Source organism: Xyrauchen texanus, chromosome 38 (assembly GCF_025860055.1).
Source record: "Xyrauchen texanus isolate HMW12.3.18 chromosome 38, RBS_HiC_50CHRs, whole genome shotgun sequence".
NCBI lineage: Eukaryota > Metazoa > Chordata > Actinopteri > Cypriniformes > Catostomidae > Xyrauchen > Xyrauchen texanus.
Window position 1 is genome coordinate 18,017,390 of NC_068313.1, and position 24,077 is coordinate 18,041,466.

General features: G+C 44.5%; 1 protein-coding gene across 2 annotated transcripts in view; it reads left to right on the plus strand.

The window, feature by feature from the left end:
• Window positions 1-24,077, plus strand: part of LOC127631993 (CD166 antigen homolog A-like) — a 48,812-nt gene that overhangs the window by 14,631 nt on the left and 10,104 nt on the right. For both annotated transcript variants that reach the window (XM_052110437.1, XM_052110438.1), the window contains exons 2-11: window positions 15,578-15,684; window positions 15,860-16,064; window positions 16,203-16,267; window positions 17,862-17,949; window positions 18,062-18,235; window positions 18,765-18,889; window positions 18,967-19,099; window positions 19,229-19,341; window positions 19,432-19,561; window positions 23,915-24,036. In XM_052110437.1, coding sequence (XP_051966397.1) covers window positions 15,578-15,684; window positions 15,860-16,064; window positions 16,203-16,267; window positions 17,862-17,949; window positions 18,062-18,235; window positions 18,765-18,889; window positions 18,967-19,099; window positions 19,229-19,341; window positions 19,432-19,561; window positions 23,915-24,036 — 1,262 coding nt within the window. The remainder of the gene's footprint in view (window positions 1-15,577; window positions 15,685-15,859; window positions 16,065-16,202; window positions 16,268-17,861; window positions 17,950-18,061; window positions 18,236-18,764; window positions 18,890-18,966; window positions 19,100-19,228; window positions 19,342-19,431; window positions 19,562-23,914; window positions 24,037-24,077) is intronic.

Sequence of the window (24,077 nt, forward strand, 5' to 3'; positions counted from 1 at the left end):
TTTTCTCCCCAATTTGGAATGCCCAATTCCCAATGCCCCAATCTGGGTGGCGGATGACGAATCTCAGTTGCCTCCGCGTCTAAGACCATCAATCCTTACATCTTATCACAAGGCTTGTTGAGCGCGTTACCACAGAGACATAGCACGTGTGGAGGCTTCACGCTTTCCTCCCGCGGCATCCACACACAACTCACCACATCCCCCACAGAGAGCGGGAACCACATTATAGTGACATTTACATTTACGCATTTGGCAGACGCTTTTATCCAAAGCGACTTACAGTGCACTTATTACAGGGACAATCCCCCCAGAGCAACCTGGATTTAAGTGCCTTGCTCAAGGACACTTCGAACCAGCGACCTTCTGATTACCAGTTATGTGCTTTAGCCCACTACACCACCACCACTACTACTAGTGACCACGAGGTGGTTACCCCATGTGACTCTACCCTCTGAACTCGCGACTCCAGGGGTGGTAGTCAGCGTCTTTTCTCGGTGAGCTACCCCTCTTATGATGTAATTTGAGTTTTTGCAGTGACAGCAGAATGAACAGTCAGTTTTAACCCTGAGCTAGTTAATAGCATTCATGGTTAATGGACCTCAGCGGAAGATGCTTTACTGTATTTTGTTAATAGTTCTCTATTTAGTTTAATAGCTGCTTGCGAATGGGGGCTGGTTCAGCAAATCCTCTGGGCCAGTATTGAATCTGCCATGATCTGCCCGTCAGACGCAGACATTCTTTAAGTCCCCAGGGGGCCCCAGCAATCAAGTACATAATTTAGAACTTAATGGATGTGATCTCTGAGTGCACTTATCACTTATGAGTGGAACCTGCTTAATGAGTTTTGTTTTGAGAGCAATTTCAGGCCCATCTTAGATTAAATTTATGGCATTTTTAAGAGAGCCTAATGGCTCCTGCGTGTTAGAGTGATTAAAGTAGGACATTCAGTGTAATAAGGCTGACTCCAAATCAATTCCTGGGTTGCATTTGTCTCCTGGATATTCACCATGGTGGCAGTCTGTAAAGAATTAAACCACTCCCTGTGTCCCTGTCTACAACGGACACACACACACTCACAATCACTTAACTGACTCATCCTCTTGTTAATGGTTTACGAACATTTTCTCATCCTGTGAGAGCTGTTCTGAACCTCTTCACATATTGTTTCCTTGAGCCTTTTATGAGATTTTATATGTTTGGTTGCTAAAAATTATTTTATATGTATATCTTTTCAGTAGAATAGCAGTGGATAGCACCATACTTTAAACATAAAAAGGACACAAAAGTAGTCCATGTGACTTGTACGTCATACTCCAAGTCTTCAGAAAGGCATATGATATTTTTGTGAGAGAGAACCCGAAATCTAGGATTAAATTTTTTCTTTGTGCATTTACACGTTCATAACACTATTAGAGAAACATGTTCACATTAGCTCACGTGATGTTTAGTGCTTAAAATTTTAAGTTCCTGCAGGAATGAGTCCCTCATAACACTCACAAACGCCAAGTGGATTTATTTTTTATTTTTTAAATGGCTTAAATATTACTTCAGAACAGAATTTCTATAAATTTTTATCAACAGTGTGAAAACAGTTGAAAGTCCATTTTCCAAATGCTGTAAACAAATGACTTGGTACAACACCACAGGCTACAGGGCTTGATATTTTCCATTAAGAGTTTTTTCAGCGGCTGAGGGTTTTAATAACAGATGTATGAAGAAGCTACTGCAGCAGAGCACCTGTTCATGTAACAAAGAGTACAGAGATGGGGGTTGGAGTAGAGCAATGTCATTTGTTTACTCAGACACATGATCCTTTTCTCTTTTAGTGCATCAGCCACCGTTCTACACACTTCAGTGTTTCTTAATCCCGCTCCCACTGAATTTCTGACCACTACCGCCCAGGAGATAGTGAAGAATTTACACAAATGTTAGGGCATGCTAAATGTTCAGAATAACAGACATAAAACATTGCATTCAATTAAATGGACCATAAGATAAATGTGTTCACGTCAAGCTAAAGTAAAGCACCACACATGACAAGTAACTTGGGCCTGTGTCACGATCCCCTGTTGTCTGCCCCGTGTTTCACCTGTCAACTGTCATAAACTACACTTCCCATAATTCCCTGCCCTCATCACTGCCCATGCACTTCATTGTTCTCACCTGTGTCTCGTTTGATCATCACTCTCCCTGTGTACTTATGCCCCGTTGTTTGTTCAGTCCCTGTCGGTTGTTGAATGTGGATGTTTGAATGTAGATTCTTGGATGTGTTTGTTATTGTTACCTTTGCCCTCCGTGGATGTTTCCCCAGCCTGTGTACTCTTTGGATGTTTTCGTGTTTTGGTTTTATTTTTGTTTTCCCATCATGGATGTTTCATTTGTTCCTGTAAAAGTTAAACAATGATAGCCTAACAGGGCACAATATTTATATGAATTACTTTAAAACGCAAATTAAGGCCTCTAAAATGCCAGATGACTGAGTAATAGCCAAATAAAGAATAAAATAAGAAATAAAACGAACAACAGCAGCTTAACAATTATTAGCTCAAAGTATGTTCTTAAAAAAAGAAGTTTTGCATAGCCTATGCTCAACAACACAGACATCATCACACCTGTTTATGTAATTAACATATAGCAAAAAGAGATATATGAATGGCCTAAATAATACTAATAAATTAAACGAACATAACGAATGAAGGAAACTAATGAATCACTTGGTCTACTTAAGACTGCTGTGGAGGAAGAGAATGTTACTGACCGACCTCTCTTGACAGCGCACTAGATGCAGGGAAACTCAAGATGAAACGTGCACATTTTGAATGTTGAACTTCCACCATTTAAGCACACTGACTGGGTCTGGGTTGTCCGAGAGTCAGTTGCTGAGATATTTCTGCTATTTCAGCATCAACAGGCTTTAGCACTGAAACGCAGAATGCACTGTCTTCCCAGTCTGTGAATCGGTTAGAGGAGCTTTGCTTTTTGGCTGGTGGTGGCTTATCCTCTGTTGCTGCCGGGACAAGGTCAAACCGCATCTTGTGGATAATTTCCTTTGCACCTTTGGATTGGATTGCTTTAAAACTCTTTTAAAATCTCGATTTATTAAAATGGCTTTTAATTAGTTTTCTTTTGGTTTATGCTCTTATTCATTTATTTATTTTTAAGATTTGTATTCATTGTCTTTTATTTATGTTTCTATTTCTTGACTGCATTGAATTTATTCTAATTTGTAATTGCACTGTGTATTTCCAGTTTTTATGTCTGTGAAGCACTTTGCCAACTTGTTTTCGAAAAGTGCTATGTAAATAAAGTTTGTCAGGCCTATTATTATTTTATTATAGGCCTAGACTTTTTTAAAAATATAAATAGGCTAAGTTCACTTTAAAATAAGGCTACAAACAACATCATATTTAAAACTATATAGCCTATTTAAAGCATTCATATTACATACCTTTGACCACGTCGTCTCTTGCATCTGGGCCCAGCATACGTAGCAATCACATTTTAGGAGTCAGGAGTATTGCAATACTGTACATCATGTAGAGGGGATTTGCTGATGTGTCACTAGTGTCCATCAGTTCTTCCAGATGTGAGGGACACACACTGGTGACTTCGGAGAGCAAGGGATCGAGGGATGCTGCTTGGCAGTGTTCATGAATCTGAATGAATCTGACAGACCACGGCAGCGCAAGCAGAGGTTAAATTGGGCCGGAGCGCACCGGAGCGCAGCTCCGCCTCCTCAGGTCCACAACACACCCTGCCGGAGCTCAGCTCCGTCTCCTTCAGCACCAAATATTGTTATTCCACTTGAATTATTTTTCATCTCCTGACTCCTGGCAAATACATGGCATATGAGACTGAGTAATTAGCAAGACTACACAGAGACACCCAGGCTACATGGAATTATCAGACGTCATAAATGCATTAATCGCTGGTTCAGCACCCCGCCCACAACCATCAAGGGAAAACTGTCACAATTCTAAGACAGCGACGTTACCATGGAATCCCGCTAACGGCTAGAGCGATCGAATATAAAAATAGCATGTAGCTAGAACATGTTATATAACTAAAGCATGTTAGTTTACATGTTAAATGAACTACTAAATGAAGAATAACATCAGCTGCGTGAGCATCTAAAGAAATATATTGATTTTTAACAGTTTGCATATACTGTAGGTGCACGACAGTGACGCCAGACTGCTCCTGTCTGTACATGAGCCCATTATTATCCCATTTGTTACCTAATATTTATACACATATTACACAGAAGGAAAGGCTCCTCATTACCATGGTTAGGTCAGTGTGCTAGTCTTAAATAATAGTAATAATAATAATAAATGAATGTATTTATGAAAAATAGCTGAAACACATCTTGAAACTTTAAACTGCCACTGTTGATGTCTAATAAATTTTACCTTTAGATTATTTCATTTGAAACTGAAATATTTTGTCAAAATATAACAGTTACTTTTACTGTAAAATCCTGAAACAAATTTGTAAAGGTGATGTGTGTAATTATTCATATTTTTAACTATTTTGGTAAAGGGGCCACATCGGGTTTTAAGTAGTGCATGGGGGGGCCACATTGTAATGCTTTTGTGATACAATGTTCTGCATTGATTTGGTTTTTGTAACTTTTAAGGCCAGAAATAGTTGTGTACTCAATTTTCTGAAGTGTCTGTGACTAATGGGACTATATTCTGCAATTGCCTAAAGTATTATATTGCTCTCAAAGATAATACTTTTCTATCAGGCATTACAAAACTCAATAAAGGAGATTATATATTTTTTTCCAACTCTACTTCCCTGTTAATTTATTATTCAGTTTTACTAATAATAAAAAAAAAACTTTATAGACCGTTTAATGTTTCTTGCAAAGCGGGCGAGTTTACTCTTTTTTTTTTTCTTTACCCGTTTACATGCTAAAAGTGTCATGATGCGTTTCTCCTTGATGGTTTTCAACACTCAACAGAATAACACAGGCTGCATGAATATGATAAATAATTATTGCAAGAGTTACATTTACATACAGGTGCGAAGGGACTTCAACGTTTCTAAATTGTACAAATAAAAAATACATTTAGCTACATATTCGTCTCTGGCTTGCAATATTTTCAAACATGTTCCGTTGAAATCCGTTGCCTGCCTGTTAACATTCAAGATAAAAAATTAGAATAAAATAAGTTCATTGTAAAGTATTTGTCTTTGTTTGAATAACTACTCAACCCTACCTTACATATTAATACTAGAAAAAGAGCCCCATTGGTGTAAAAACCCTAAGTCATTTTACGGCGGGATTTTGAATGATGACCATTCACGGTAAATAAGGGCTCCCCCTCCCTACAAAAGCCAATTTAACCACTGAGCGCAAGTGATGTGCAGGGAGGGTAGTTTCAGACTCGAGGTCATCAGTAGCATCCTTGAAGAATGCAACCTCTGTTTTCAAAGTGTTTGCATTGATCTGCACAATTCTTTCGTACTGGTTATTAGTCACCAGTAATGTGGAGATCTCCTCATTCCCCTTCTGTCGCTCTCTCCACGTTTTGTCGGAGAAGCGACACTAGGGGTCTCTCTTGAGCGCCGATATTCACCTCTGATCTTATTGAAAAGGGCCAATGGGAGTTGGCAGTCAGTATTTGCATACCCCGCCCCCGGACATACGGGTATTTAAGCGGGGCAAATACGGGAGTTCATTCAGAAAATTTCTTCGGAGCCGATGGTCTGTCTGCAGTTTGCTGCGAGTTACACGCCACTTAAACGTTCCTGTTTTCCTCTGACGATCTGCATGCTGTTGGATCTTGATGGCGCACAACAGCGGCTTTCTCCTTCTCAGTGCACGGCGTGCATTGTTGCCCCTGAGCGCTTCGACAGCGCAGACACGTACACACACACACTGTGTATTAAAAGAGTTTTTACTAAAAGAGTAATTTTCTCTAAAAGAGCAAACACAGCGGCGTTGAACGTCCTTTTAAGGACGCGTCTTTTTCAAGATGCCTTTCCGCCCCTGTGTCGTTCCTGGATGCGGTAGAGTGCTCTCCGCTTCAGACGGCCACAGGCGCTGTCTCGTGTGTTTGGGCCGCGATCACACCGAGGCGGCGTTTGTGGATGGTTCATGTTCTCACTGCGAGAACATGACCATGACCACGTTGCGGTCGCGGCTTGCTTTCAACAGAAAGCAAGCCACCCCAGCTGTACCCCGCATTGCTCCTTCCCACGGGATTAAGGACGGTGCGGTTGGCGCTGGGGGCGATTTGGGGCGGCAGCGGGTGCAGTTTCGCCGGGTAACCCAGCTCGAACCTCCCGTTCCCCGACACGCTCGCTGGTCTCCGTCCACGCTCGTGGCGATAGCGGCGATAGCGGCTCGCCTCACGGCCCGGCTGTCTATCCTCCCGAGTCCGAAGCAGATGAGCTCGCCGCTGCATCGGAGAGTGCGGTGTCTGATGCCGAGGACTCCCCTGAACTGCCGCCTTCGGGCCAGCAGGCCCAGGCTGAGTCCGACGCTCAGATGTCCGACATGCTTGCTCGGGCCGCCTTGAGCGTGGGGGTGGACTGGAACCCTCCATCCTCCCCACAGCCTTCTCGGTTGGATGATTGGTTCCTGGTGGCAGCGCGCCGTTCGAGGCCTTGCATCCCCCCGGTCCCTTTCTTCCCGGAGGTGCATGATGAGCTGACGTCTACGTGGAGAGCCCCGCTCTCCGCTCGTCTAGGTGCCACCCGCTCCACTCTCACCACCCTCGATGGCGGAGAGCGCCACGGGTACGACGCGATTCCCCAGGTTGATAGGGCAGTTGCGCACCATCTATGCCCCGGTAGCCCTACCTCCTGGCGGGGTCGCCCCGTACTCCCATCCAAGCCCTGTAGGACAACATCCTCGCTTAACGCGAAGGCCTACACTACGGCTGGACGCGCTGCCTCCGCCCTGCATGCGATGGCCCTCCTGCAAGTCCACCAGGCCAAAGCTCTCAGAAACATGCACGGGGGTGGACCTGATCCTGATGTGCTGCAGGAACTGCGCTCAGCGACCGACCTCGCCCTGAGAGCGACGAAGGCCACAGCGCAGGCACTCGGACAGACGATGGCCACCCTAGTGGTCCAGGAACGCCATCTTTAGCTCAACCTGGTCGAGATGCGTGAGGCTGACAAAAAAGCTTCCTGGACGCACCTGTCTCCCAGATTGGCCTTTTCGGTGATACCGTCGAGGACTTCGCCAACAGTTCTCCGCGGTGAAGAAGCAGACGGAGGCCATTTCGCACATCATGCCCTGCCGCCACGGGCCCTGCCCCGTCTGCCCGCCAAGGGCGTCCCCCTGCGAGGAAACCAGCTCCTGCTCCACTTCAACCCGGGCCCAGCTCTCAGCCCCAGCGTCGAGCACTCCGCAGGCGGCGCACGCCCCCTGTCTCACGAACCCCCTCCAGGACCCGGAAGGCTCCCAAGCGTTCCCGAGACAGCCGACCCAGAGCCGAAGACGTTAGCTCCGGAGGTGGTAAGACCGCTCCGTCCCCCGGTGGAGGGCCGGGAGGAGAATCCTTTGTTTTTTCATTTGCCACACCCCCTGACGGGGGCTGTGGTACCCACATTCTCAATAAAAGAGCTATTTCCTTTGCCTCTGGGTCACCTGGCCCGCAAATGCCATTTTCACGGCAATGTGCTTTCAGATCACAACAGTCCTGGTACACTGGACGCGGCGATCCCACCTTCCGCCTGCCCACGACTGTCCCCCGGCCGGCCGGTTCAGACGAGTCCAGAGGACGCCAACATCAGACCTCCTCCTCAGTCAAGAACCTGCCCCCTGCCGGGCGCGCGGAGCAAGGTAAGTGCTTTGAGTCTATTCTCAGCACCTCAGCCTCAGGCCACAACGAAGCCGCCCGACGCTGCATTACCTGTTCTGCCCCGCTGCGAGGCCCCGCCGGGTACGTCCAAAATACTCGTCCCTTTGGTACCCCTAGCGCAGAGCTGGGAAGCGTGGCTTTCGCTTCCCAACGCATCACGCTGGCTGCACCGGACCATTCGACTCGGTTACGCAATTCAGTTTGCCCGGCTCCCGCCCCCCTTCAGGGGCGTCCGCTTTTCCGCAGTACAGGGCGAGCACGCCAGTTCCCTGCGCACGGAAATCATGACCCTCTTAGCCAAGGGCGCGGTAGAGCCCGTCCCTCCAACCGAAATGAGGAAGGGTTTCTACAGCCCTTACTTCATTGTACCCAAGAAAGGCGGCGGCTTACGACCAATCCTGGACTTGCGAGTTTTCAATCGGGCCTTGTTAAAACTCCCGTTCAAAATGCTTACGCAGAGAAATATTCTGGCTGGCGTTCAGCATCTAGATTGGTTCGCAGCGGTGGACCTGAAGGACGCGTACTTCCACGTCTCAATTCTGCCACGACACCGACCCTTCTTACGGTTCGCGTTCGACGGCCAGGCGTTTCAGTACAAAGTCCTCCCCTTCGGCCTGTCTCTGTCCCCTCGCGTCTTCACGAAAGTCGCAGAGGCGGCCCTTGCCCAGCTACGAGTAGCCGGCATCCGCATTCTCAACTACCTCGACGACTGGCTCATCCTAGCACACTCTCGAGAGTTACTATGCACACACAGAGACCAGGTGCTCTGGCACCTCAGCCGCTTGGGGCTTCAGGTCAACTGGGAAAAGAGCAAGCTCACTCCGGTTCAGAGCATCTCTTTTCTCGGGTTGGAGTTAGACTCAGTCTCAATGACAGCACGTCTCACGAGCTAGCATGCTCAGTCGTTGCTGGACTGCCTCGCTTCCTTCAAGCCAGGCACAGTGGTCCCTCTAAAACTTTTCCAGAGGCTCCTGGGGCATATGGCGTCCTCCGCGGCGGTCGCGCCGCTGGGGTTGATGCATATGAGACCACTCCAGCACTGGCTCCAGACTCGAGTCCCGAGACAAGCATGGCACCGCGGCACGCATCGGGTAAGGATCACCCCCGCCTGCCTCAAAACACTCCGACCCTGGACAGACCTCTGCTTTTTACGGGCAGGAGTGCCCCTGAAGCAGGTGTCCCGATGCGTCCTGGTCACAACCGACGCCTCCCGGTCCGGGTGGGGTGCCGTGTGCAGCGGGCACGCAGCAGCGGGCCGTTGGAAAGGGGCCCCGCTGCGTTGGCACATCAATTGCCTGGAGTTGCTGACCGTCCTTCTTGCTCTCAGGAAGTTCCTCCCGTTAGTTCGGGACAAACATGTCTTCGTGAGATCGGACAGCACCACGGTGGTGGCGTACATAAATCGCCAAGGCAGCGTACGCTCCCGCCACGTCACAACTCGCCCGCCGTCTCCTCCTATGGAGCCAGCAGCGACTCAAGTCGCTCACATCCCCGGCTAGCTCAACGTCGTAGCGGACGCGCTATCACTACAACGCCTGCCCGGCGGGGAGTGGAGGCTTCACCCCAGTCGGTCCAGCAGATTTGGGAACGGTTTGGCAAGGCCCAGGTAGACCTTTTCGCCACCCAGGAAACCTCCCACTGCCCGCTCTGGTACGCCCTAACAGAGGCTCCCCTCGGGACAGACGCGCTGGCACACAGCTGGCCCTCGGGGCTGCGCAAGTACGCATTTCCCCCAGTGAGCCTTCTTGCACCGGTGCTGTGCAAGGTCAGGGAGGACGAGGAGCAAGTCACGTTGGTGGCCCCCTACTGGCCCACTCGGACTTGGTTCTTGGAACTCAGGCTCCTCGCGACAGCTCCTCCCTGGCGAATTCCCCTGAGAAAGGACCTCCTCTCTCAGGGACGGGGCACGCTCTGGCACCCGCGCCCAGACCTCTGGAACCTCCACGTCTGGTCCCTGGACGGGACGCGGAAGAGCTAGCCGGCTTACCGGCGACCGTTGTGAATACCATCAACCAAGCCAGAGCCCCTCTACCAGGCACCTTTACGCCCTAAAGTGGCGCTTGTTCGCAGATTGGTGTTCTTCCCGAGCCGAAGACCCGCAGAGATGCGCGATTAGGTCAGTGCTTCTGTTCCTACAGGAGAGGCTGGACAGGAGGCTGTCCCCGTCGCTATCGCCGCCCACCACGATCCTGTAGACGGCAAGTCTTTGGGTAAGCACGACCTGATCCTCAGGTTCCTGAGAGGCGCCCGGAGGTTGAATCCCTCCCGGCCAGGCCTAGTTCCCTCCTGGGATCTCTCGGTAGTCTTGGCAGGACTCCAGAGACCTCCCTTCGAGCCGCTCGAATCAGTTGGACTCAAGGCCCTCTCTCTTAAGACGGCCCTGCTGATCGCGCTCGCCTCCATTAAGAGGGTCGGGGACCTGCAAGCGTTCTCTGTCAGCGACACTTGCCTGGAGTTCGGTCCGGCAGATACGTCTATGATCCTAAGACCGCGACCGGGCTATGTGCCCAAGGTTCCTACCACACCATTTCGAGATCAGGTAGTGAACCTGCAAGCGCTGCCCCGGGAGGAGGCAGACCCAGCCCTTTTGTTGCTGTGTCCAGTGCGCGCCCTGCGCATTTACCTGGACCGCACACAGAGCACCAGACGCTCTGAGCAGCTCTTTGTCTGCTTTGGGGGACGGCAGAAAGGGAATGCCGTCTCCAAGCAGAGGCTCGCCCACTGGGTTGTCGACGCCATCACACTGGCTTATCACACCCAGGCCGTGCCCCTACCCTTGCTGGTCCGAGCTCACTCAACAAGGGGTGTTGCGTCCTCGTGGGCACTGGCCAAGGGCACCTCCCTAGCAGACATCTGTAGAGCCGCGGGTTGGACAACACCCAACACCTTCGCGAGGTTTTACAACCTCCGCGTTGAGTCGGTTGCGTCTCGTGTTTTCTCAGGTCCGAGCCCGTAGAACTCGGTAACACGTAGACCGACCGGCCGGGTGGATCGCTTGCGCCCAGCGCCCTTTTCCTGACGTCAAGATAAAGTAGTGCGCCTTCTTCCCAGGGCGCCCCACTCCGAGTAGGGCCCCTGGTCGATTCCTCCCCAGCCCTCTGGGTCCGCGGTTCACCGGAGGAACTCGCCGACCCAAGCCACTGCGGGTACCCTGATGGCTACCCTGTACTGGTATAGGTGCTCCACAGGTAAGGCCTCCTGCTCGGACTCCTCCTGTGTGTAATTCCACGGTTCTGTCCCCTTATGAGCGGACCCCCGTGTCTCCCTTAGGCAGTTACAGCTGCCTCGGTCGCCGTGCTGTAGCAACTTTCGAGGCTGGATCTACCACCGCACCATACTTTCCACACGAGCCCTAAGACGGCCGTGTGACGTGTCTACCACTTTTCCTCCCCAAGAAAAAGGGCAGGTGTGGTCTCCGCAGGGTCTGGGTAAGACCCCCTTCCCTATATGCGTGTAAGGGCCCCGGCCGTGATTGCTCTATGCGAGAAACATAGAGAGAAAAGAGGCCCAGCCAGGCTGGCCCGTTCCCATGTTGGCAAACATCGCCTTGTTCCCCTCCCAGGGTAACTAGAAGGACTCCGATGTTCTTATGGGGCATTGGGGAAGGGTACGTGCAGCCAGGTACAGTCGATGTGTGGCACTGGATGAAATCCCTGCCCGCCTCTGTATCGGCGGTCCACGTACAAGGTTCAGCGCATGGCAAGATTGGAATGGGTCCCCTAGTGTCGCTTCTCCGACACAACGTGGAGAGAGCGACAGAAGGGGAACGTTTGTTTATGTATGTAACCTCCGTTCTCCACGTTGTGTCTTTCCTCCGCCATGTTGCTGAACCGAGCCACTGTTGTGGCCGGACCATTTCCGGCTCCTCAGAAAAATCCTGAATGAACTCCCGTATTTGCCCCGCTTAAATACCCGTATGTCCGGGGGCGGGGTATGCAAATACTGACTGCCAACTCCCATTGGCCCTTTTCAATAAGATCAGAGGTGAATATCGGCGCTCAAGAGAGACCCCTTGTGTCGCTTCTCCGACACAACGTGTCGTTCCCTCCCTCGGGGAACGGAGGTTACATACGTAACCAAACGTATTGTTGCAGTATGGAATCTAGCATATCATAATTTGAATTCCATCAGGTCTCACTTGAGGGATTTCTTCAAACTGTTCTGCAGACCTGAATGTTTGAAATATTTGACCAATTCTTTTGCATTGGTCAACAGTTCAGACAGCTTTGGTGTCTTGGCCAGCATGTGTGGGGAAAATGCGCTGGACAGTGTGACGTTCAGGATGTGTGCACTGCAGTTCAGCCTGGTCTATCCATGCAGGGTAGCAACTATGTTGGCTTCCAACTAGCGGTGACGTGTCTATTCCAAATGCATATAGTTTCTGGAACAACAGGTTCCTGATGTTCTCTCCAGTTTTTGACACACCATCTTTAAAGGGAGCCGCAAACAACACCCTCAAAACAAGAACAAAGTCATTGTTTGTGTAATGATAGTGCTGGATATGAATGACGTTTTATGGTAATCCTCAGTCTATATATTGCCACGATGCCTCAGTGCCTGTGCTCTCCCCTCGAAATGTCTGCATACAGTGGTTGGGTGAGACAGAGAATCTTTTACTTTAAATCTGCCATATTTAGCACTATGTCAACAAAGCCTTTCCCGGCAACAAAGTCCTATGGCCGAATGTCTCTACAGTAAAGTGTGACACATTTCTTGGTAGTATCTTGTTTGATAGGTGCATGAAGAAGTGCTTTATTTTTGAAGGAGAGCTTTCTTTGACTTGGGAGAACAGAGCGGTTGTGCCACCTCTACCCAGAGGTGCCAGATTTTTGCCCGTTGTATATCAATACTTTTGCACATTAGTCACAACTTACAAAGTCTGATTCTTTTCCATCTTGGTCAGTAACAACTGAGAAATGTGTCCAAATGTCCAGACTTGCATTTCTTTGATTTTGTATAGTAAAAACCTGCTTAATCTTCTTTTCAACTTCATTTGTTGATACCATCCTTTTTGTCAATCCCGCGATATATTTTTTGACCACCCACTCCCACCCGCAAACAAAGTAAAAACCACCCGCTCCCACGAGATTTGTGTTGCGTCCCACGGGATCCCAATCCCAATGCAGTCTTGTACTTCAGTGTCACTCAAGAAAACATGTTATGAATCATGTTCAAAACAGACAGCTGTTGCTGAGAAAATCTCATGGTGTAGACGTGTTCCTTAAAATGTTGTTCTTGGGTAGATAACTCATTAATGTGTCCATGGACTTTTTCATGATCAACATTAAGATTTTAGGTTAAAAATTAAATGAATGTATAAGGGAAAGTCTCGTTCTTAGTTCCTGTTATTAGTTACTGTTTCTCTTAAATGCATAGTTCACCTAAAAATGAAAAATTTGTCATCATGTACAGTTCAATGTAAAATTAAGTGTTATTTTATGCGTATTTGTGCAAGATGAATATAAAGGGGGAGACTTGTCTTCATTTTCACTGTGCAATGAGATAGAACTTCATCTTCGCATAACAATGAATGAATCTAATACCTGTGTGGCCAAAGGCTGCAAGGAGGGCTTTGAGTGATTCTGTTCTCCCAATGGGCTCATCTGACACTTATTGAACCTGTTGGCCTACGCTGAAAAGTGTTTTCTATTGTGTTCTTTAATTCTCTGGACCTGAGATGAGACTATAGAGCAAAGTATACAGATTGATTTCTGGTTTATGCATATAAAACCAAAGGCTGTATTATTATTAAACATTCTTGCCAGAGTCAGTTAATGTGTTTGGTTCTTCCTCTGGTATGTTATCTTGCAATCAAACATCATGTCACGAACAGCCACAGATTTTACTATCATCTACATGTTTACATTCTAAATAGAGATTTCTATGGCAGGTTCAGACATGCTCAGGTTTCAGTGGAATTTTCTGAAATAGATGTGGTTTTTAGGGCTGCCCCTGATAGTCTACCAAACCTTAGTTGATGAGAAGTCTTGGCTTGCTAAGTTTACTTGCATTCACAATGAACTGCTCTGTGGAAATAAAGCAAACTGAACTCAAAACACCTCCTGAGCTGAGAAGTCTGAGGTCATTTGCAGCACTCATGTACGATATGGTTCTTGCAAAAAACATCACAAAAGAAAGAGTGAGAAACTTTTACATGTGTGTGTTCCACGAGATCGCACGTCTCCGTTCAAACATATGTGAGCATAGACGGCTTTTCTGTCATCTGTTCTCAATATAAAAAAGTGTGTTTCTTTGTGTGTCTATGGGCAAATTATTTGGAATTTAAATTTGATAATAATATTAGCCTAATAATAATAATTAAAATTGAATACATGGAAAAACAAGCCAAATATCGTCTAAATAGGCATCGGCTATTGGCGATCACTCTGACCATCGTCGATCCTGGAGAACATCGTCAGTTGGCATAAACTTAATGTGCATTTATCACTATAAATGAACAAAATGTTCAGACAGTCTCCTTGCTGGTTTTTCCGACACATTCAGAATCATTACCGCTTTTGCCGGTGTCGCTGCGGCTCGCTTCGTGCACTCGCTTGTAAAATCAATATTTTAAAGGCTCATTATTACGGATTAGTTTTTCTCTGTATTGTAGAACAGTGTTAGCATTGTTACGTATCACATTCTTTCTCAGCCCTGGAACTCAAACTATTTTCTGATGCCCCCCAATATATATATATATATATATAAGTAATTAAATTAATATCATAAACGTGCGACTAGTCGACTAATGGCTTAAATTTAAGACTACTAGTCAACTAGGAAAATCTTTGGTTGAGGGCAGCCCTAGTGGTTTTGTAAATCCATATTCTCGTAATCACATATACGTTTATTAGATGTTGTGTTGACAGTTATCTTTAAACTGTTGACAAGGTCCCTTCCTTAGAATTGGAGATGTGTGCAGTTTTATTGGCTTTGAAGTTTCCAGTTTGTCTACTAATTGGATTCGGAACTAATTGGCGTATTATGATTTAAACGTGAAGAACATGTTTAAATCATAATATGATAAAATTTTTAGTGGAGACACTCATGTGAAACTCACAAACACAAGTGCACAGAATACACAAACAGACTAATTGACATCATGACCCAAAACATTTATGAAAATCTGCATTATCCTACAATTTTAACTAATTTTTAGTTTCATTTTCAATAATGAGCTTTAGCTAGCTTTATCATAAAAATGTCTCAATCTGCCCAGAATGGCACAGAAGACAAAAAAAGCCTCTCCCATAATCAAATAAATAAATCTTAAAAATTCATGAAACCTGAGTTTGTTACTTTATCTGCTCAAAATTTTGTAATTAAGTTGTAACAATACTAAATTGCATTATTTAGTATGGAGTCATACTGTGTCAGTGAAATACAGACTTTTGTACTTAAAAAACATGAGTTGTCTCTATTTGAATATTCAAACTTTTAGCCTGCTTTGCCTGAAAACCAGACAAAATGAATGTGGTTTAAATAATATTAAAATGTTTTAAGCACCCTTTAAAAAATCAGTATCAGAGATTCACCCCAAAGTCTTGATTTCAATCTCACTATACAAAATATAACCTAAAACAATATGATGATGATGAAAATATTGGTGTTCATAAAGTATGTGTATGTGAATCTGTTTACTTTAAGGCTTTTCTGCTATTCTGTATATCTTGCTACATTCACGGCACATATTTACTGTCACTGTTTTTCTTTTTTTTTTCTTTTACTTTTTTTTAAATTGTGTATTTTAGTGAGTGGCTTGGAAATTGTCAATGGCAAGTATGGAGAGACAGTTGAAATCCCATGCAAGAATGGACGTGACAAAGCAAAGGACGTCACAGTGGCCAAATGGAAATATGTAAGTTAGAGGTTCTTTTATTTTTTCAATGAGTCATATATTAGTGAATTTCAAGTTACAGTTTCATTTCACCAAATGGAGTTCAAATAATAACGAGTGTCTCAAACAAAAATAATTATAGTTGTCTCTGTTAAACTGCTCCGTTAAACATGCTATTTATTTAATGTTTTACTAGGGCAATGATATCAAAATACTGGTAAAAAAAGCAGGTCAAAATGCCAACATTTCAGAGGATGTGATCTACAAAGACAGAGTCAGTATTAAAGAGGACTTCAGTCTCATCATCAAGCAAGTAACACTGGGCGATCAGAAAACCTTCACATGCATTGTGGTGACAAGCGGAGACATTTTGGAAAACAATGTTCAACTGGTGATTTATAGTATGTCTACGATAGCAGTGACCAAAAAACTAGAGCTTTTTCTAGATAGGTTCTAATAAACAACAATAAATGATAAAGATTAAATAAAAGGATGCATTTATCTATTACACTGCCAAACAAAATGTCCTCTCTCTTCAGAGGCCCCCTCGCAACCTCAGATTGCACAGCAAGCAAGTGTGATGGAGACTGGAAAACTAACTACGGTGGGTTCTGTGATTTGAATTCTGCACATAACCAATTATATGAACATTGACTAATATGTTCTTTTGTTTAAAGGAATAGCTCACCCAAAAACAAACATTCTGTCATATTTTACTCACCCTCATGATGTTTCAAACCCATATGACTTTCTTTCTTATACAGAAAACAAAAGGTCTGTCTTTTTAATACAATGTTAGTTGATAGGGGTGGGGCGGCTGTGGCTCAGGTGGTAGAGCGGGTCGGCTGCCAATCGCAGGGTTGGCAGTTCGATTCCCAGTCCACATGACTCCACATGCCGAAGTGTCCTTGGGCAAGACACTGAACCCCAAGTTGCTCCCAATGGCAGGCTAGCACCTTGCATGGCAGCTCTGCGGCCATTGGTGTGTGAGTGTGTGTGAATGGGTAATTGGGACACAGTGTAAAGTGCTTTGGTAACTTCTAAGGTTAAAAAACTCACTATATAAGTGCAGACCATTTATGATAGCAACTCACCCAAAAGAATCATTAAAGTTGTCTGTGCAACTCGTGCAATATATTCCAAGTGTTCTGAAGGCACACGAAAGGATTTGGTGAGAAACAACATGAAATTGTAATAATTTTTCAGTAAAACATGTTCATTAGTCCTATGAGATAAACTCATTCACAGTGAACAATTTGAAAAAATCAGTTTTGGGTTGTTTCTCACCAGTATGCTCATTAAAACATTCCCTTTTGTGTTCTGCATATTTTTGGATGAACGAATTCTTTATTGTATACCCCTCAAACAAAGGTTGCTGCTTCTAGACTTATTTTTGAAGAGAAGATATCAATATAAAGTGCTGGGTAGATTACTTCTGAATTGTAATCTGGCACTGATTACAAATTACATGACTAAAAATGTAGTCAGTAGCATCATTTATTGATTACATTAGAAGGTAATCTAATATGATCACTTTAGGATTACTTAAGACCTTATTCTTATTTATATGATTTGATGCATTTGAGTAGGAACAGATTGTACCATTTTGACATAATGTTGCTTAATGTAAAGTAAAAAAAGTACAAAACATACATAATGGATCAAAATATGACAATTGATATGATTTTGTGTGTGTGTTTCACTTGCTATTTGTATCTGAGCGAGAAAAAAAAAGGCCCTTGTTCTTAAAATTTTCTTACTCAGGCAGTTTTGCCATTACAAACGCTGTTAATGTGTGATTAACAATCAGACCAGTTATATTTGTGAATCAACATCACAAAAAATTCATGTAAATATTTGTAGCAGAGTACAAAAGTGGTTCACAAAACTAAACAAAATTCGACCACATTAATGCAATTGAATCTGCATTTATGTGTGGATTACAGCTCCATCTAAAGTGTAATAATGGGTGGTGGCTAGTATCAGAGCTGTATGTGTAATTCCACCCAACCCCCCTCCATTGGGACAATTTTTTAAGACTTATCATTCGAATATCTGCTGTATGCTGCTTTAAATATATAGACATTACATGTAATCTGTTACTACCCAGCACTGCCATTATATACAGTATATGTCAAAATAATGGATTGTTTCCTTGATGATCAGCCATTTTCAGCCGGTTTTGTAACTTTTTTTAGCTAGCGCAGTGCCGTACTTCAGGAGCAAATCCAGCAGCCAACATCACATGGTTCAAGAACAAGACTCCACTTGTGCCTGATGAAATGGGTAAAAAACTGTCTTTTTGGCTTCTCAAAACTGATACACTAAAGTTCATGTTTTGTAAACTCGAAGGTATTTAGATTTTAATAACCTGTAGTGTTTTTTCTGTTTATTCTAGGGATTGTAATCAACACAGTTGTGGATGTTGATAGCAGGACAGGACTGTCCACCACAACCTCTAAGCTTGTATATGCTGCAGTGAAGGAAGACATTGATGCCCAGTTTACCTGTCGAGTTGAACACATCCGATCTGCTGAAATGGAGTCTGCGGCTATACACTTCAATGTTATCTGTACGTTTCTTTCTTTCACTGCCTATTGAAAGTCTTTGGATAGTGTTGTTCCTATTCGGGGCATTTATTATACTCAAATTGTGTTTTAATCCTAATACTTTATTATTTTCCTCTGTGACTCCCTACCAAACAATGGCATTGTGAACAAATGTATTCAAAATTGAAGTGGTTAATGGCCTAATGTTTGAGATAATTCACAGGATTATTCAGAATGACCATTTGAAGTGCCTATGAAAAAAGGCCTTATCAGAATCAAATGGTTTCGCCGATATTTAATTTGGGCTTTCTCGAGCAAGACCATTTAGTCCTGCCTGTGGGCATTATTGTGAAGGAACTAGTCCCACTACTAACTCTCAAAAGCATTTCTCATCACTAGAGCACACTCAATGGGTCTACTCTTGAGCTAAGGGCCTCTTCTGGATGATAAGAAGGTCCTCTGAAGTGACCTTATCTGCATGGCCTCCATCAGGTCTTCAATGGCCCCACTCTAAGCCGCGCTTCCTACTTCATACATGCTTTCTTTTCACAGACCCCACTGAGACGGTCAGTCTCCAGGTTATGTCCCATGGTCCTTTTAAGGAAGGGGACAATGTGACCCTCAAATGCATTGCAGACGGAAACCCCCCTCCTAAAAGCTACAACTTCTACATCAAGGTAAGTCTGCTTAGTGTAAATCAAGGCTTCAACTCTGGTCTCTTTCCAGCACTAAATGTGCCTGTCTTTTTCTGCAGGATGAGAAAAAGACTGTGGAGAACTCCAACACATATAACTTGACCCACCTCACTCGGGCTAACACTGGGGAATACAAATGCTCACTGGTGGACAATGAAGAAATGGCATCTTTTGCCTTCATCACTGTTGACTGTAAAAAAAAAAAAAAACATTTCATTTCCATACTTGGCTACACACGCATTGCCTAGCTGTTTACTTAAATGACAGATATTAGATTGATTTTCAAAGCTAACAATGTGATTTTGTCTCTTACCTCCAAAGATCTTGACGTGGTCCTCAGCACCACTGGAAAAATTACAAAGAAACTTGGAGAGAGCTTTGAGATTACTCTAAATGTTAATGCCTCTGGAAAGCATCAAGTATCCTGGAGAAAGGTAGAAAAAAAATCTATCAAATTCATTCCATTAAAAATTCTACTTTTTGGATTATTTCTTGTCATTATTCAATACTGAACTTTGTTTTAGGGTAATTCAAAGCTTGATAGCTTCCTGCACAAATTTGACAAGTTGAAGTACTCTGATGCAGGAGTGTATGAGTGTGTTGTTTCCATGGCTGGCCTCCAGAAAACACATACATTTGAATTAATAGTTGAAAGTAAGTTTGCATTAGTATTTGTACATAATTATCTATATATAAATTCTCTTCAAGGGATAGTTTACGCAAAAATTACAATTCTGTCATCATTTACACACCCTCATGTTATTCCGATGGAGATGTAGGGCAGAAAATAGGGGCCTGACAGTTTCAGTCACTGTATAAAAAAAGGTGCAATAAAAGTGAATGGAGACTGAGATCGTTAAGGCTGTGCACACCAAAGGCAACACAATTTTGAGAGGCGAATCGCAGACGAATGGCCCTTGCACATAGAAAGCGACCAAATGACTGCCATTAGCACATTCAGACCTGTACAATTGACAAGCAGTTTTACCCTGGAATGGTAGGTGGCTTAATTTGAGTTGATCTGCTCTCTGCCTTTAACGGATGAGAAGTACTACTTGACAAGCTGAATGAAAAAAGAAAACACATTTCTCTACAATCTGCAGCAGTAATGAAGAGTTTGTTGTTGATTTGTTTAACGAGAAAGAAAACATTCAAGACACTCCACAAACTATTTCAGTTTACTTGCTGGACAAGTTGACTGGCAGTATTATCATGTGTACACAGTCTGAGGGGTGATTAGAAAGAATCGAGTGTAAACAAAACAAACAATATAAATGGTTAAAACATGTTATCATTTGGAACAATGCTGATTACTTGACACTGCCAGGCATTCTCTTTATACTTGTGTTAAAGGGATAGTTCACACAAAAATGAAAATTCTCTCATCATACTTACCCTGATGCCATCCCAGATGTTTGCTTCTTTCCTTCATCTTCAGAACGCAAATGCAGATTTTTAGAAGAATATCTTTTGGTCCATACAATGCAAGTGAATGGGTGCAAAAATTTCTACACTCCAAAAATCACATAAGTCAGCATAAAAGTAATCCATATGACTCCAGTGGTTGAATCAATGTCTCTAGAAGCGAATTGTTAGGTGTGGGTGAGAAACAGTCATATGGATTACTTTTATGCTGCCATTATGTGATTTTTGGATTGTCAAAATTGTTGCACCCATTCACTTGTATTGTATGGACCTACAGAGCTAAAATATTCTTCTAAAAACCTTAATTTGTGTTATGCAGAAGAAAAAAAGACATACATTTCTGGGATGGCATGAGGGTGAGGAAATTATGAGAGAACTTTCATTTTTAGGTGAACTATCCCTTTTAAGTACAATTGTATAAAATCTCTGTGTAATGCATACTCATTATCATTGTTGTAACGCTCATTGTCAATTTGAACAATACTAAATGTATTTGCTCAAAACATGTTATTAATTAAACGTGATGACATTTAAACGCTCAAAGAGTCTATATAATGCGAGAAATACAACACAGATCTCCCCCAACAAAACCCATCTTCAGTCTGATCCATTACTGGATACTTTAATATTTGCCAATGACAGCTGTTAACGACTTTTACCAGCTGCGCAGAAATAACTATTTTGAGGAGACACTAACACGTTTTTGGTATACAAAGGCATAACGAAGACGATCCATGTAAGATCTGAGAGTTTTTTAAGGGATACAAGGCAGTGATGCAGCAGTATAATTTACAAGTTACAAGAATCCATATGATAATTTTTTTTGTTTTTAAGGCATTTGATGTAAATTAACTACACATCCTCACTGCTGGTTCAGGATTTCTTCCTCAAGTTCCTTTAGCGTTTAATGTTGGTGGTCAAAACAGCTTTCTGTGCTTTAGTGCCACCTGTTGCACTGGTTCCCCGTCTGTCGCTCACTTCGACATTGTGTCGAATAAGCGACACTAGGGGTCTATCTTGAGAGCCTCGTGCATCTCTGAACTTGAGAAAAGGCCAATGAGAAATTGGCAGACAGAATTTGCATGTCCCGCCCCCGGAAATACGGGTATAAAGGGAGGGAAATGCATCTGTTCATTCAGAAATTTTCTTCGGAGCCGACCGGTTGTGTGAACAGCGAGCTGCGATTCACAAGACTGTTCATCTCATCTCTCAGAGTGTATACTGTTGGATCTACGGCACATATCAGCGGCTTTCTCCTTCTCTAGAGCGCTCTCTAAAAGAAAATTTTTGTAAAAGAGTTGCATTCTCTAAAAGAGCAATACATAGCGGCGTTGAAAATCCTTTTTAGGACGCATCTTTATAAAGATGCCCTTCCGCCCCTGTGTAGTTCCTGGATGCGGTCGAGTGCTCTCCGATCCTGATGGTCACAGTCGCTGCCTCATGTGTCTGGGCCGTGATCACACTGAGGCAGCATTTGTGGATGGTTCATGTTCTCGCTGCGAGAACCTTACCATGGCAACGTTGCGGTGGCGGCTTTCCTTCCTAAAAAGGAATGCCGCTCCCCGCATCACTCCTTCTTCCCACAGGATTGAGGACGACCCGGCTGGCGATGGAGGTAGGGCTGGGATAAACGATTATTTTTTAAACTATTAATCTAGTGATTTATTTTTTCGATGCATCGATTAATCTAACAATTAATTTTTTTTTCAGTCCGATTCGATTTCGATTCGATTAATCGACTTGTGACAACACCGGTAATACCGGTTTCATCGGGGGTGGGGGTGTATAAAATGTAAAAAAAAAACATTTGCCGGGAGTTTGATTGACTGGCGATCTGATCAATCAATCATAATACGCCATTTTTGTCCGACAAAGTAGTCAGGAGAGAGAAGATTAACGTCGGTGGATTTGAATTTGAATAATGGACTGTAGGCTACTGTACTAACATCTTTCCGCGGTTAAAACGACAGTCCTTCTGATGTAGGCTGCATTCATGTTTAGCCTATTTGATGCTATAAATTAACCAAGGAAAAGATGATCGGTTCACGAGCAGCTTTAACTGAGGCAATCTGTCACGACACATTAAAGAGCCACAAAATAGTAGGCCTATTTATGGTTTCATTTTCTTTGAATGACCAAATTTGAAAGTTGAGACTTTATTAAATGTTACCTGCTTGGTCATGTCTGTCAGCGCGTTGTCAGTGTCCTCTATGTATTTTTCACGACATTCATAGCTATAAGCGCATTATTAATAGCTATAAGTGAAAACTTTAGGTGTCGACAACGTATCGCCACCTCCAACATCGAGTGCAAAGTGGGGAGTTGAAAAAAAACGTACGGTGCTCTGTCATCTGCAGCTGCAACCGGGTGGCGCCTCTTCAGGTGCTCGTGCATTGCCGTGGTGCTAGAATGGAAGGCCATCTCCATTTTGCAAAGACGACATATCACGGAATTGTTTCCTTTTAAATTAAAGAATTCCCATACTTTAGAGGAACGAGTGCATGCCGCCTTGCACTTCTGATAGTCTTAGGAGCCACTCGTGTTTCTAATACTCGCCGGCGCCGCCATCTTTGTCTCATCTTTTGACGCGCATATTTTGCGTCGACGTATTTTTTGCGTCGACGTCATCGATGACGTTGACGCGTTGTCCCAGCCCTAGATGGAGGCGATTTGGGGATGGCAGCGGGCTCGGTTTCGCCGGGTACATCCCCAGGAACCACCCGGCCCCCGACACGCTTGTTGACTTCCGCCTGGGGTTGGGGTGACAGGGGCTCGCCTCACGGCCAGTCTGCCTATCCTCTTGAGCCCCCTGAGCTGGATGATGAGCTCGCCGCTGCATCGGAGTGTGTTCTGGCATCTGACGCGGAAGACTTGACTGGGCTGGCACCCTCGGGTCAGCACACCCAGTCAGAGGCTGACGCCCAGATGGCAGACATGCTTGCCCGGGCTGCTGTCAGCATGGGGTTGGACTGGAACCCTCCGTCCTCCCCACAGCCTCCGCGGCTGGATGATTGGTTCCTCGGGTCTGTGCGCCGCTCGCAGCCATACGGGCAGAACGTATCGTTCCCTCCATCATGGAACGGAGATTACAGCAGTAACCTAGACGTTAACTGCAGCAGCTCCTGACACATGATCCAAGGCTCATGTTTTATTAGTCAGACTATTTCTGGCCCACACCATAAAAAAAGCTTTGTTTTGTTGGTGCTCGATTCAGCGTCAATGTTCGCTCCAGGTCAGAATGGCTCGTTAGGAATCCATTGTTTTGATTCTAAATGTTAATCCCAGTGAGAAATCGTGACGACGATTCACCTTTAGTGTATGCAAAGGCCTTCAGACCCAAACATTCTGCCTAACATCTCCTTTTGTTTTCCACGGAAGAAAGTCATATGGATTGAAACAACATGAGTGTGAGTAAAGGATGACGGAATAAAAATTTTTGGGTGAACTATCCCTTTAAACCATTGGGCAAAGTCTGAATTTACAGTGCATTGTTAATCAAAGAAATATAAATGTGCTACAGGTACAGTATTTAGAGGATCTTTTATGTTCTTATGATAGCTCATGACACGAGTCTGTTTGCAGGTCCTCCGGTGATCAAGAGCCTGATCAAGAAGCGTGGTGATGAAAGCATGAACAAGGTGTTGAGCTGTGAGGCTGAAGGCTCTCCAAAACCCACTGTGCATTGGAGTGTCAATGGCACAAATGTAAGTCTGAACTCTCTGACTCAGGATTGCAAAACTACATA